We start from the raw sequence: 15,971 nt of genomic DNA, 5'->3' as shown, positions 1-15,971 counted from the left end.
CACCACTCTTCCAGCTTCCTTTTTTTTTGCCCACCACAACATTTTCTTACCTTACATTAACTTTCTTACAATTTTTACCTTCTTTTCTTAGACCAGTCATATATAAGGACACCCAACAGGTTTAAGAATTAAAACTCAGAGGTAGCATCTGCTTTTCTAGGCATAGGTCCATATAAGTAAGTTCAAATTTTGGGGTGCCTTGAACATTCTTAGAACAGTTTATACATGTACCAGATGCCTGCATGGTACCGACTGAGGTAAGGATTTTCATGTTTGAATATTGTCCCATAAAAACACTCCCTTGACACTGAAGAACAGGAGATTTTTTCAGAGGTGATATTTTTGGGAGGATCCAACCATGCACTTCCCAGAATGCTTTAAATAGAAAAGCAGGAAATATGCAGGCAACATGAAGCCAATTGCCACAATAAACAACAAACCATATTAGGCTCAAGAAAAAGATGAAGACTAGAAAGAATCTGAATCAATGTAAATAATGAAGTATTCTTGGCAGCCCTTTATCAATTACCCTTGTAAATACGAAAGGAGGCATATTCTGTGCTTTGGGTTGAAGAACTCCTAGAGATTTGAGGGCAGTGCCTGAAGAGGACAGAGTTTTGGGAAGAGAGGGAGCTCAGCCAGGATGTGATAGCATAGCATATGTTTCAGAACCTGGGGTTCTCAAGCCAAAGTGGGTCACAAAGCCTGTGAAAGTAAATCCCAGGCTTCCATACCTTTATTGGTTTGTGCAGGTCCTGTTGCTTTTTGTTTTTTAAGTGGGTCACCATACTAAGTTAAAGTGGACATGGAGGCCACCGTAGTAGGAACCTCTGCCATATAATTCCCATCTGAAGCTAGAGGAACATTTCTGCTAGGGGAACTCTTCTTTGTGTTCTGAGATCATCAGTCATTTTAGGAAACCTCAAGGCCATACTTTGAGGTTATTAACTTTATCTCTCGTAGACATGGGATATTGGAAGGTAGGATTTTGAGAGGGGGGTGGGTGGGATTTCCAAATTGTTTACACTCCACACCATGATACCTTATGGGTAATCACCCTTTTTCGGGATCTAACAGTAAAGAAGGCAGTCCCCCCTGAGACAATGAAAGGAGCAAAATCTACAGACAAGGTGGATTTCTTCACACTGAAGATATTTCTCAGATGTGTGAGAAAATATGGCTTCATGAATGTATTGAAACAAAAAGTGTGAAAAACCCACATATTTGCCTAATGAGCTCAGTATACCCCCCAAAAAGGAAGGTGAGAATTTTTCACATCCTCCTATGAAAGCCTATGAAAATGTTGGCCCAATAGCTTTGGAATTTTATGCTTGGAAATACCAAGATTGTAATATTTTAAAGGTACTTACAATTGAACTCTCAGTACAACCGTCAGCAGTGCAAACACCAGACCAGCAAGTAGACCCAAATCAAGTCCCAGAATGATAGATGCTATGCAGGTGAAGACCCAGATCAACTGGAAAAGAAATAGTGACAAAAGAGTATATCCCCCTCATAAACATTACAGTGTAAGACATAATTTTCATGGACATAGTACATTTATAACTAGATTGTACCATAATAAATATATGTGCGGGTTGTACCATAGCAAATCTTCACATTGGAGACCTACACATGACAGAAACCTCTTCCATACTCGAAGAAAAAAAATCTTTCATATGGAAAGATTTCATGTGGGAAATCTTTCATGTGGAAAGTTAGCATGTCAAGGGAAAAGAGTCCTCTTTACAATTGAAACCCACCTTCCCTGACAAGTTAGTTTTGTACATATAGGGTACTTTTCCATGCCAAGGGAATATTTCGTCATGAACCCCCACCTGCACGTCAAAGTGGTAAGGGACAGTTACAGTGGCCAATTACACAAAGCGAGGTTCCTGCAACTTCAAAGAGAATTGGCCGAGGAGTCTTTGTTTCGGGGCATAATTGACATTATGAGTCACCATCCTGTTTGCAGCAGAGCAGGTATTACCTAGCTGCCTTTTTGCTTGCATCTGGGAAGGAGGGATGTTTCGCAAGTTCTTTATTGTGAATGTGTGCTTTAATTTTTAATATAATCTTTAATTTTTATCTTTACTCTTATCAATAGATCAATAGATCAATCTATCAACACATCGACATAAAAAGGCAAACTATTAAATAAAAGTCTTCAATACAGCATATTTGCCTGAACACTGATGGTCTTTTATGGTGGGAAGTCACAAGGGAGTAATGGTGGCATGCAAACTGCAAAACCGCAAAAGCACAACATGAACTATTGTTTGCTAAGCTCCCTAGGTTCACAATCATCTGTCTCCCAATGGGCTGTAAACTCAAGTGTCAAAACCGACGGGCTTTTCCCAGTGTGGTCTGGAATCACTGATAGCTTGTGTATAAAACTACAAGGCTGGAGACATCCCAGTTAGTTTATCAAATGCAGGGGCAAATTAGGTGTTTGGACTGATTGATTGGTCTTATTATTTTTACACATTTTTAGCGTTGGCCTCAATTTATAAATTTATCGATCTATTGATATGGTTATTGGTTTTTTCCCCCAAAATCTAAAGATCCAAAGATATGCAGGCCATGGGCAATAGAAATGATGCCATAAAGGGAGGCCAAAGGCAATAGAAATGATACTGCAAGACAAGAAGCGGGAAGTAGTCAGCAACAGGGAGGAGAGCAAGGGGGAAACATGCAAAGCAGCACGAGGGAATGGAAGGTAAAACTAGGTGGCCTGGCTGCAGGTGAAGGGAAGAGGTCCAGTACAAAGCTGTGCCCATTGGCAAATCTGACCTGCTCTGGCAGTGAAGCAAATTAAAATCGTGCTATAAGTGGATTTGCTTGCTGCAGACAAAGTGTAAAGTGAAAGCAGGGCGAGAGAAAATAAATCTATCTAACAAATCTTGCTGCAGCAGACATTCGCCTCCACCACACAGCAAACACCTTGCGTGTAACTGGCCATTGAGAACTAAAACAGCAACATCATGAAGCTACCTGTAGACAAAAAAGAATGTTTTGACCTTTTAAAATTAGCAGGGCTAGAGGAAATACATCCATATAACAAATCTTGTTTTTAAAATTATCAGAGGCATGAGACCTTAAGGAATTGCTTGGCCATTTGGACTAATTTAAACAAATGGTATCCATACTCTCTTCCTGATGTGGGCAGCCCAGGCTAGCCTGATCTTGGAAGCTAAGCAGGGTCAGCCCTGGCTACGATTTGACTGGGAAGTCACCAGGTAAGTCCATGGTCTCTATGCAGAAACAGGCAACAGCAAACCACTTCTGTGAGTCTCATGCCTTGAACACTCTGTGGAGTCACTATAAGCCGGCTGTGACTTCACAGCAATTAACACACGAACAAACAAACAAACAAATAAAATACCCATAGTGTCAATAAAGCCTTATGTCAGTGATGGCGAACCTTTTTGAGACCAAGTGCCCAAATTGCAACCCAAACCCCACTTATTTATTGCAAAGTGCCAACCCAGCAATTTAACCTGAATGCTGAGGTTTTAGATTTTAAAAAAACGGTTGGCTCCCTCTTCCTCCACCCCACCTGCTCAAGCAGGGGCCAGCCTGCTCTAGCCTCTAGCAAGTCCCATGTGCACCGCTCTGTGCCTCTCTAGCATCTCTGCCTCCTCTGTGCCCCCTCCTCGGGCAGCAACCACCCGGAGCACAGGCACCAGGCCCGCCAGCCGAGTCCTCTCTGCTCATCATGGTGCGCGCACATCGTGCTTAGTGGCCCAGGCCAGCCTAGATGTGTGTGTGTGTGTGTGGGTGATTTTCTGCTCCCCACATGACGAACTCTGTGTGCGCGTGCCCACAGAGAGGGCTCCGAGTGCCACCTCTGGCACCCATGCTATAGGTTTGCCATCACTGCCTTATGTCTATTACAGGTTCATTCTGCCCTTCTTTCATGGAGTTCCGAGTTGTTACATGGCTCTACACGCCTCAATTTTATCCTCACAGTAATCCTCAGATTGGTTAGGTTGGGAGAAAAAGCGATTAATAAATAGTTTCTTTCTACAGTTGCCTGCTCTGAGCTCGGGATAGGATAGAACCTGGAAAGGCTGGGATTTGGGAGTAGAGGGATGCCAGCAGTGTGCATTGTCTTAGGCTAGGGGCAGGGGGCAGGTTGCGTTAGTTTTCAATTCTGTAATGCCAGTCCTATTGCACTGCCTATTAGAGGTCTTTGCTGCTTGATTGAAATATAACTTTAGAAGCTGGTATAAAATATTTTCATACTGGAACTACCAACCAATCTCCTTTTTTCTGGTCTCTTCTGATAAAGTATTTTGTATTTAAATTTGAAATATAATTTACTGCTTTTATATTTTGTAATCCACTTTATAATCTGCCCAATAGACCAAGTGCACCGTTTAGAAACAAAACATTAAATGACTTACAGCATCTGCTTTGCTCTCCCTCCACAAACGGGGAACATCTAACACCTGCATGAACATCCCCTTCAAGTTGGCAATAACAACTGCCGCTAGTACAGACTGCAAAGAAAAAAAGAGCAATACATTATGTTATTCCAGTGAGAAACCGTGTGTGTGTGTGTGAGAGAGAGAAAGGGGGTTGTTGGGAAAGTACAGTCACCAAATACCTTTTGTAAAGGTTCAAGCAGTTTGCCCAGAGCAACAATGGCAATCAGTACAATTCCAGCAGATATTATGCCAGCAACCTGAAAAGGAGATTGTTCAGACAATCAATCAAAGTTTTCCTCATAAAGCTTACCTTCACTGCCATTAATAGGGTAGTTTGGCTTTTCTCATACATATGTTGGTTTTTAATCACAAGGACAAATATAGGATGAATTTAGTAACAATACAAACAAATGTCACAGTGTTAATGAAGAAGCATGTACTGGTTTGAAATAAATTCGTTTTTGCATGCATATACGCATATTCAGACACATTGACACATGTATTTCCCACCTGGGATAACTTTTTTCCTTTTGTCAGTCTTGATGTAATACAGAGGTGGTGAAGAGGTTGTTTGAGTTCTCCTGCAAAAGCCTGCTGAAGCTATCATTAGAAAACTCCTGATTTAATACCTTCAAGGGTATCCTGGTCTTTCAGATGATTGTCTCAAGGCTTCCCTAATTTATCTGGACTCAGACAGACAAGCAGCCTGAATAATCCAGATCAGCTCGAGCCTGTTAGAGCTTGATTATAAGTAATGTTGGTCATGGTTGGTTTGGATGGGAGACAACCAAGCAATGATAGGGTTAGTATACAAAGGGAAATCAATGACAAACAACATGTGTTCATCTCCTGCCTTGGAAACCCTCTCAGGGCTTGCCATAAGTCAGTTGTTATCCTCTGAAGATGCCAGCCACAGATGCAGGCGAAACGTCAGGAGAGAATGCTGCTAGAACACGGCCATACAGCCCGGAAACCAAACAGCACCCAAGTGATTCCGGCCGTGAAAGCCTTCGACAATACATTCAGTTGTTATTATTCAGACAAACAAATCAGAGCAGTTATAAAACTATGGATACAAAATATTTATTTCACTGAGCATTGTCCAGGATATCTTCCCACCTGATTGTCTCCCATGTTAAGGGCAGAAGATGGCAATGGCAGGAGGCTTGCCTTTTACATTTTCAGTCTCAGGCACCAAACAGTCCCAGGCTGAACAATCCTTCTTGAGGGGTTTTCATTGTTCCCCTCAGCTTGTTTCTGGCAAATGGGTGGTCATCTGCATGTTCCTGAATTCACACAGTACTTTCATATATCATCAAAAACTTTTTCAATATGGGTTGAGGACCACCACACAGAACTGCAATTTCTGCTTGTGTTAATGGTTCATCAAACCTGGTTACCATAAATAAGAACTTGTGACGGCTAAGTGGAAACAGCCACAATGAATGTGCCCAGATATTTACAACTGCATTTTTGAAAAGTGGAGATATGAGTCCTGCCCCTGAATCAATTTTACAAGCAGGCTACAGTGGGAACATTAGATTATGGCCATGTCCCCCAGTGTCATGACGAAGGCTTCTCCCTCCCTCCAAAAAAAGCACCAACATTATTTCAAGGTGATTTCTCCTGCTGCAATCAGATAAACAATTGCACTGGAGTCTACCACTCCACATTAGTAAAAAGAGCACTCCCCTCTGAAATCTTAATAGCGAAATTGCGTTATAAATTGAAATATACATAAGATATTTGAACTACTAAGATGAGGTGATTTGTGGAGGGAGGCAGGCAGTGGTGGGATTCAGCAGGTTTGCACCACTTTGACAGAACCGGTTGTTAAAATGGTGCTTGAAACAACCAGTTGTTAAATTATTTGAATCCCACCACCAGAACCGGTTGTTAAATTATTTGAATCTCACCACTGGAGGCAGGGGATATCTGATCACATCCAATGGGAGCAGGCATACGGCTGGGCTGTATAGCACACAGCTATCATTCCATGATGCCATTATGCCCTACAACAAGAAACACACTGAACCCTTTCAGTGCCTGCCCTGTTGCACATAGGGTGAGAAGTGCCGGAAAAACAGGGCAATGGGTAAAAACAGCAAACACTCCCGAAAGCAAAGACTATGTGGTGAATACTCCGAGTGATTCGATCTTTGACCTCCTTGTCGGAGAGTTCTGTAAATTCTCAATTGGCTATTAGCTGTGAGACATTTATGAGCTTTTTTGCAGATAAAGTCATGTCACTCCGCCAGGACCTCCCCCGCACTTTGCTTACAATTAGTGAACTGGAGGCTCCCTTGCCGTCTTCAGGCCCATGTTTGGCCCAGTTTTCCCTGCTCTCCGAAGCCGCTGTTGTCATTGCCTTGGCTGCTGTTAGACCTACTACCTGTCCTCTGGATCCGTGCCCCTCCTGGCTTGTTAAACTCTGCTGGGAGGAGCTACGACCCCACCTGTTGAAGATCATCAATAGCTCCCTTGAGCAAGGAGCCTTTCCGGGTGGGTTGAAGGAGGCAGTGGTCCGTCCACTCTTGAAAAGACCATCATTAGATCCTGGCGATCTGGCCAATTACCGCCCCCAAGTCCTCGAGATCTTTCATTTTCTGGGGAAGGTAATTGAGAGAGTATTGGTGCTTGGAGCAGCTCTCAGGGTTTCTGGATGACTCCAGCTGGGCTTTCGATGCCTTCCAGTCCCGGGCTTCCGTGCTGGAAGGCATGGGATCTGAGACTGTTCTTGTCGCTGTCACAGACCGCAGCTCCATTAATGCAGCTTGACCGAAAGCGGATTGGCGCTGCTGGTATTGGGCTAAGATCTGACCGCAGCGTTTGATGTGGCTCGATCACAACCTTGGACCACCGCCTGGCGTCAGCCGAGTGCGCGGGGCACCTGTCCTTTCAATGGATTGTCTCTGTTTCTCCGGGGCCGGAGAGTCAGCAGAAGTGTGGTCGCGGGGACCAAGCCTCTCAGAGGCCCCCCCCTACTTCATTGTGGGGTGCCACTCAGTGGGAGCGCTATTTCTGTCCCCGGGCTTGTTATTTAACTTACATCTATATCGCGACCCCTTGCTCAGCTGGTAATGCGGAGCTTCTTGGGCTGGGATCTGTCATCAGTATGCTTTGGATGATACTCAGCTCATTCTGGTGATGGAGGGGGGGAACGGTGAAGTCGCCCCTGCAGCTCTACAGCACTGGGTTTTGGAGGCGGTAGCTGGTTGGTTACTGTAACAGAGCAGGTTAAAACTTAATCCATCGAAGACGGAGATCAGCTTTGGCTCCGGTGGTGGTGGGGAGATTGGGAATTTTCAGCCATCGGGTGTGGGAGGGGGGGCCCTCATATGGCGCTGGCCTCCTCCGTTCAAGCCAGCCTGGGGGTCCACCTGGATTCGTCTCTCTCAATGGAGACCCAGGTGGCCCATATAACCCGGGTTGCATTTTACCTGCATCTTCTGTCAGGCCCGGTGGCTGGCTCCCCTTCCCCTCTCCCACACGGGACCTGGCTGCACAGTGATTCATGCAACAGTCACCTCCAGGCTGGACTATTGTAACTCTCAGCTCTTCACGTGGGCCTACCCTTGGAGGATTGATCCGGAAGTTGCAACTGGTCCAAAATCGCGGCGGCCCGGCTTACTTGCTCACTGGGGCACCTTCCGTGACCATATTAGACCTATGTTATTGTGTCAGCCTGCACTGGCTCCCGGTTGAATTCCGAATCATCTTCAAGGTATGGGTGCTTACCTTTAAGGCCTTACTTTGTGATCCGGGACCCCTCATGCACCTTCAGGGACCGCATTACCCCATCACGTGCCTCACTGCAGGCCTCTGCGCCTCAGCAGAGGCCAACTTGCTGGGATACAGTCCCTGGCCTCCCTCCATGATGCAGAAGTTGGTTTTCCACTTCGGGCCAGGACTCTTTACGGCTCCTGGCTCCCCTGCCTGGTGGAACACTCTTCTTCCAGCGGTCCGGGCCAACTGCAATGGGGACCTTGGGTGAGTTCCGCAGGGCCTGCCAATAAGATCTGGAGTTGTTCCGCCGGGCTTTTGGGGTGTCCAGCCATTGAAAGTGCCCCCCCTCTCCCTCCTTTTCATCTTATAGGTAGGGTCCTTTCCATCTGTAGGACCCACTCTTTTTCTTTCCCCCTCGGGAGGGTCTAAGAGGGACTTTGCGGGCATTGTTGTATCATGTATTAATTTGCTGCATTTTAAATATGTTATTTAGTGATTAATTTATATATTGTTTTTATGCTTATTGTATTTGAATTTTGTGTTGTCCGCCGCCCAGAGCCCTTCGGGGGTTGGGCGGGATATAAATTTGAAAAATAAATAAAAATAAAATAAATATATACTCCTTCTGGTCCATAGGCTTGCTGTGCACGCAATACCTGATTCACACAATGGACAACTAATTACCCTGGAGGGCCAACGAAGAGCACAGAGATCAAGCCGTTCCCCTGATGTTGCCTCTTGGCACTGGTATGCATCTTAGCTACCAGTCATTGATGGGTCTATCCTCCAGGAATTTTCCTGACCCCTATTAAATCCCTTTTGTCATGGAATCAGTGAATGCCACAATTTACAGTGCAATCCGAGGCACTTCAATAGAGTTTAAAAGAAGTAATTCTGCTTCATAATTTACTGCAATGTTAATTATTTGTTAAGTGCAAAAGTACTTCAAGAACCTCTCCTCATTTTGTGACCAGAGAAGTAAGAAACTGGAATCAAGGAATGCAATAAGCTGTTTCACTATCCGGTTTTTCCTGGCTGTATGATTGTGGTCTAGTAGTTTCTGCTCTTAATATTTAGCCAGCATCTGTGGCTGGCATCTTCAGAGGAACTAATTGATTCCAGCCATGAAAGCATTCAACAATACATTGTTTCACTGTTTATAAATGCCACTTATAAAATCACCAATGGAGAAATTTCACAATAATACAGGAATCAGAATGTTCTTTCTTGATCATTCTTAACCAAGGACAATACCTGGGTTTTTCCACCAGTGCTTTCCTGGACTGCTGTACGAGATAGTGCTGTTGTAGCAACAAAGCAAGAAAAGGCTCCTGAAAAAATGTTGCTGATCCCAAAGGCAATAAACTCCTGGAAAATAATATGCTGATGTCAACAAATATTACTTTAAAAAAAATAATGCTTTAGTACAGATTTAAAAGCAAGTTCCTTTTGTGTACTACACCTAGACAGAATAGCTCATAATTTCATATAACATTTTGTTGGAAAGATGTATCTGGTAGATCTACAAAATGCTATTAAATGTACTTTTAAACATATTTATGTACTACTTTACAATGTGATGTAAAGAAGAATTTTTAATAAATGTATGAAGAAAAGGAGAAAAGTCAACACTGCTCACTGTTTTACAAGGGGAAAAATTGCAGTTCAGTTTATACTGTTTTATTTGTTCTTGGGCAAATATTCCTGTTTCAGACATTGAACATAGAATTCTACAGCAGGAGTATCCTTCATGCTTCGTCATATTTACCTTCCTATACACAGCAGGTAGTTTCCCCAGCCAATTCGTGTTTACTCACATTTGATGAAGAGAGCTTTGACTCACAAAAGCTTCCACCTTGAGCATCTTTTTCATCTCTAAGGTGCTACCGAACTAGAATCTAACTGTTCCATTGAAGACCAACATGGCTACCATCCAAAACTTTCCCCAACTCTCTTTTTTAGTTTGAGAGAGAATTGCAGAAAATTATCATACGTTTTGTATCTTAAAATTCTATCATTGTTGCAAGCTACATGTTTCAGTTTTGACCATTGGTTCAGTGGGATTTAAAAAAAAAAGATTATGACGATGAGGTAGCATAATAGTGCCAAGTCATTTTCCACAGATAAACAAAATCTAAGATACAGTTCTCAAAAGTTAACTTTCTGCTAGTACTTGCCAATGTATATTGAATGTTTACACAATGCAAAAGTGTTTCAAGTGAATGATATCTTCAGAAATTTCTGTCTGGAGTTAAACCCCATCTACCTCCCGCCCCCAATATTCAGCATCAACAAGTCCATAGCAAACACCTTCTCCAAAAGCAGTTAGAGGCATTGATAGATCTATTACTGCCCCATAGTGTACTATGCTATACAAAGTATAAACAGGTGTACACCAGAGTGAAAAATCTCAATATGTAATATGTTTGTCACTATTTTTCTCTTGTTTGAAATCAAAATATTAATTTTAAGAAGTAACATTCTCTCACTTCTAACCTTTCCTCACTTTTTCTGTACTTTGATGCTGTTATTATTCACATAATCTAAATAATTATAAATTTACCTTTAATTTCCTGCAGACATCTCTTGTTGGATGCTTTGTCATAATTCAGTTGTAATGCTATTACTAAAATAGTGTAACTAAACTTTTCCTTTCACCACCAACCATTCTACTGCTTTAACAGTATCTTTGTGTTTTCTGATTTACACAGAAATGCTATGTAATGCTATTCATACAACTTCATTAAATTGAAAGTGGGGGATATTAATATACACCATGATAGCAACAACTATCATGAGAGCAACAACTATCCATACAGCCATGTTACTTTGCATAGTCTCAGCATACTACCTTTTCATATTGTAATGCACATTACGGATGTAATCTTAAAGATACTTGCAGGGAAGAAGCCCCACTAAGTAAAATGGGACTTCTGACTGGATTAGTTTAGTTTAGAATGTTTCCTTATGCCTCCCGATTACTTGACAATATACTTACTCTAAGCAGAGTTACACCCTTTGAAGTCCATTGACTTCAACTGACTTTGTTTAGGATCACATTATAAAATCGTACTATACAAAACAGTTGTAAAGAGAAAATTTCAGATGGACTGTATATATTCATATTATTTATTTTAATCCCAACCAATGCTAGTTCCAAATATGACAACAAACAAGAGACCATAGCCCAAAATGGCTTATTGTTTCAAGTTTCCTCTCTTCCAGTGGTGGGTCTTATGCAGCAGTGTTGTGATATTTTTGCCATGTGATATTTTTTCATAACTACACATCTGGTGCTCCCTCTTCCTGCCCTATCTTTTAATTGCTGGGTTTATATCAGGGGCCTCCAACCTTTTTGAGCCTGCTGACACATTTGGAATTCTGAAAAGGCATGGTGAGAACAGCAACAAAATGGCTGCTGTAAAGCCAGCCACAGTATGATTGCTCCACCTTAACTTTAGTAACACACTGTAGATCCCTGTTATTTGCTAGCAGCTGCTGCCAAGACAACATTTTTTTAAAATATGCATCCTATTAAATCTGAAATACCCAATCAGAAGTCTTGCCAGGCAAAAGCCCTACCAAGCCCCATCTATTTTTAAAAAACACTTGATGAGTTCAAGAAAAGATATCGAAGGACACCATGTTAGGAACCCCCATATATATATACATTGCTCGCACAGACATAAAGGCAGAATATAAAGTCTGTACATAAATAAATAATGGGGGAGAAAAGGGGATCTGGAAAAAAAGGCTGTAATTTTCAGCAGTGGCACTGAACGTTTTGTCATTGCTAGTTCTGTCATCTCTGTGAAATTATTTGCTGTTAAAACAAGTTATGGGATGAAGTTCATTTTAACAATGTATCATCTAAGTAAGTAACTTCAAATCCAAAAATGTCTGCAAAGCACAGGTAAATTAATAAAATGTTTTCCGCTTCTTTATTTCAAAGAGGCTCTTTAGCTCCACATACCTGATTTCCATCAATAGCATAGTCATACTTAGTTGCATACACTTTGCCTACGGACACAGCTATTGCATATGCAACAATAGCAATGGAAAAGGCAGAGGCCATCATATCACCAAACATACTGACAGCTGGAGGTTCAGGAGGCAAGAATCTAAAAATGTTAAATAAGTATATATGTATACATGTGTACACTCTACAAATACTACATGGATAATTTGCAACACACTGTTTTGCTTAACTTTTAAACTTTTTAATTAATGTATTTTCGTACGTCACACACAAAAAACTTCGGTAAAAATATATCCAATATATCTAATAAACCCCCTGCATGAATCACCATTGGCTACACGCTATAAAAAAAGTTCATTGTAGAAATAAGGATTCTGTGTTCTGCTTTCAGAAGAAAACCATGCAACCCAATCACTCATAACAAGAAAAGTATTGATTGAACACATAAAGCCATGTTCAGTCGTTACAATTTGATGATCCAACTGAGCCATAAGAGAAGATTGCACTGTGTGTGATCGTCTTGATGTGCATATTCACCATTTTATGTAAACTGAGCAATGCACATGTTTCCTCCTTCAGTACAGGTAACTAGAAGCCCAGATTTTTGATCATATGTGTTTATATATACTGATGCTGGAAAATATGTCCTTTGTCCTGTTCACTCAAAATAGCAACCATGCACATTAGAAGGATTGTGGGAAACACATTATCCTGGTATGTGAGTTTGAACCACCAAAAGTGAAACAACTGAACAGAATTTAAATGCGTAGTGGGGACAGTGGAGTAACATCTGTCTGCTCCCACTCTCAAGTTTTCATGTTATTGATTTGGTATGTGCATATTTAGAATTCTACATTCTTGTACCTGATCCTTACTCCCTGCCCTAAAAGTACACAAAACAAAGAACCCTTCTCTCTTTCCCATTGCCTATATGAGTCATCAGCACTCACAAGAAAACAACATTTTAACCAGTATACACCTTCTATGTGAATACCATATAAGATTCAATTTTGCCAACTGTAATAAAGATCCTCATGCATAATAGCATATTCTTGTAAACATGTTTCCCAACACTCATAATATTAAAATGTCACATATTCAGCAGCCTTGTTATTACAGTTAATAGTAAAACATCAATATATACTTAGCAACACTGGCTGCACTTACCCACTAGGAATACTCTTAACAATGCCTGCATTGTACTTTTTCTCCAGATCAACACCATATGAAATGCCAGCTGCTATGATAGTCTGGAATCAAAAGAAGTATCAGTCTGAATGTAGAAAACTGGCAGTGTTCCTATGCCCAATCAATCATTTGTATTTACTCTTTGCTCACCACAATCACTTCTATAGGAATAGGAACAGGGATCTTGTGTCTGAACCGATCATTTATTTCCTTGACTACCATACAGATAACGATGGTCAACAAGCCAGCAATGAGATCAGCAATGTTGGTGGTTCCAATGTTTTCAAATATTTCTATAAGGGTCTAGAGAGAAAGAAAGGGAATGAAAAATAATTTTGTTCAAAGAAAAGATGAAACTACAATCAGAAGCAAAAACATTGTGATACCTTCAGAGAAGATCAAAAGTTAATCTCTATCCATTTAGGAACCTGTGACTGCAGTCCTATTTATAAAACTTGAAATTAAGTACATTGAAATTAATGGGACAATTCCAAGTAAATGAGCCGAGGCAGTTAAAGATTCTGAAAGAAAATAGTTTTGCAACTTTGTATGCTTTTGAAAACACAAGAATCCAAAGTCTGATGAGCAAGGTCATAAAAGTTGATAACTCCTGTTTAGATACTTCATTATTCTCATCGAAGATTCTGAGGTTTTCTGTTTGAAAAGTTAAAGTGCAGGTACTAATGCTATCCATTAGAAAAGCCCTGCTGGATCAGACCAGCAGTCCTTCTAGCCCAGCATTCTGTCTCACACAGTGGCTCACCAATTACTAGGGAGAGGCAAAAACAAACCATAGGGGCCAAGGCCTTCTACTTATGCTGTCTCCTAGCACTGGTATTCAGAGGTTTTCTGCCTCTGAATAAGGACCCCCACCCTTCTGTCTTCCCCCCTTCCATTGCCATGGCTAGTAGCTACTGACCTATCCTCCATGGATCTGTCTAATTCCTTCTTAGTCAGTGTCCTCTGCCAGTGAATTCCAAGAGTTGAAATAATGAGGCTGTGGTCATCTCTGTCCACTGTACCCAGACAGCTTTGATTTGAATGTTTTTCATCACACATACATGTGCATGTATGCACACACACATACACCATTCAGTGATCTAATGTACTTACACAGAGGCTGTTTCTGTGACTTGAAAGAACCTGCAAATTATTTATTTTGTCTGTTTTTGGTTTTAATTTGTTACATCATTTAAACACAGGAAAGTGTGATTATGTGTTTTGTCCCAGGCTCCCAAAAGGTACTTGCTAGAACACAGGACAAAAATTTCACATGTGTGCTGCCCCAAGCATAAATAAATTTGATCAGTTCAGTAGGTACCAAACATTTGCATCATGGCTCCTCCTTCCCCCAGAAATTTGATGGATATATGAGCTTCTATGCATTATAATAATGTTTTACTACGTTAGGGGTTAAATTTTTAGATACATTCAAACTTTTTCAGATCAATAGGCCTTAAATGCTTTGATAAAATTTACAAGTAAGTAGGAATCCATGCAACAACCAAACCTACCCTTCCCATATTGATTGCTCCTATAGAGAAGGGGAATCATGGAATGATTACTACTAAGATCTGTATTTTTATCACAACTTCCCTTCAAGGAGTTCTGAGCAACATCCATTGTATTGTCGAAGGCTTTCATCCATTGAACATCCATTGAACATCCATTGAACATCCATTGTTTTCACTTCTTGCATGTTATTCTCATAATAATACTATGATACAAATTACATTGAAGAAGAGTGACCGGTCCAAGGTCAGACTCTGAGGTCAGGGCTGCCTTAGGAATTCTGGGCCCTGAGAAAAATCCAGAATGGACCCCCAAAATTGATGCTAGCACAACCCTGCCATCCTCCACCAGGGTCCAGAAAGGAGTGGCCCTCACCCTCTGCAAGGCCACACTCCAGATGGGGTAGGTGTAGCAACAGCAGGAGCCAGCTCTTCTTCTTTTCCCCTCTCCCTTGAGGTGGAGGGGCTGTGGGGAGTTAGAGCTCCCTCAAGTGGGAGGCCAGGCCAGCTGCCCCTGTTGTCAATAGGAGAAGACCACCCTGAGTAAACTTTATGACAACTTGGAGATCTGATGCCAGGTCTCTCCAATCCTGTGACTGTCTAACCACAACACCACACTGTTTCTAATGGTATGGCATGGGAGAAAGACCAATTTACCAAGACACACTTACATAGGGGTGTTGTGTGGTTTCTGGGCTATATGGCCATGTTCTAGTAGCATTTTCTCCTGATGTTTCACTTGCATCTGTGGCTTGTATCTTCAGAGGATCCTCTGAAGATGCCAGCCACAAGTGCAGACAAGACGTCAGGAGAAAATGCTACTAGAACATGGCTATACAGTCCGGAAACCATGCAACACTTCAGTGATTCTGGCCGTGAATACCTTCGACAATACACACTTACATAGATTATGGAAAGAACTCCATTATAATTTTTGGTTGAAACATTTAAGACTATTTTCAGTTGTGAAACAAACACTTGAAAAGCAGCTGCAGTTGTAAAACCTCCAACCAGAGGATCGGCAAGGTATCTCACAATGAAACCAATCTGAAGAGCTCCAAACACTAGCTGGAAAAAAGTTAAAAACATAACATTAATTTCTCAACAGTTAAGAAATGTAGAAAGTAATTATAA

The 15,971-nt window shown here is 41.5% G+C and overlaps 1 protein-coding gene across 2 annotated transcripts in view; it reads right to left on the bottom strand.

Moving 5' to 3' along the window:
• Positions 1 to 15,971, bottom strand: part of SLC26A4 (solute carrier family 26 member 4) — a 35,960-nt gene that overhangs the window by 17,386 nt on the left and 2,603 nt on the right. For both annotated transcript variants that reach the window (XM_048502223.1, XM_048502222.1), the window contains exons 5-12: positions 15,741 to 15,905; positions 13,477 to 13,629; positions 13,306 to 13,388; positions 12,133 to 12,280; positions 9,414 to 9,527; positions 4,613 to 4,690; positions 4,410 to 4,505; positions 1,371 to 1,477 (exon numbers count right to left, since the gene is read on the bottom strand). In XM_048502223.1, the coding sequence (XP_048358180.1) occupies positions 1,371 to 1,477; positions 4,410 to 4,505; positions 4,613 to 4,690; positions 9,414 to 9,527; positions 12,133 to 12,280; positions 13,306 to 13,388; positions 13,477 to 13,629; positions 15,741 to 15,905 (944 nt within the window). The remainder of the gene's footprint in view (positions 1 to 1,370; positions 1,478 to 4,409; positions 4,506 to 4,612; positions 4,691 to 9,413; positions 9,528 to 12,132; positions 12,281 to 13,305; positions 13,389 to 13,476; positions 13,630 to 15,740; positions 15,906 to 15,971) is intronic.

This window comes from Sphaerodactylus townsendi, linkage group LG06 (assembly GCF_021028975.2).
Source record: "Sphaerodactylus townsendi isolate TG3544 linkage group LG06, MPM_Stown_v2.3, whole genome shotgun sequence".
Taxonomy (NCBI): domain Eukaryota; kingdom Metazoa; phylum Chordata; class Lepidosauria; order Squamata; family Sphaerodactylidae; genus Sphaerodactylus; species Sphaerodactylus townsendi.
This window is presented reverse-complemented; position numbering and strand designations above follow the sequence as displayed.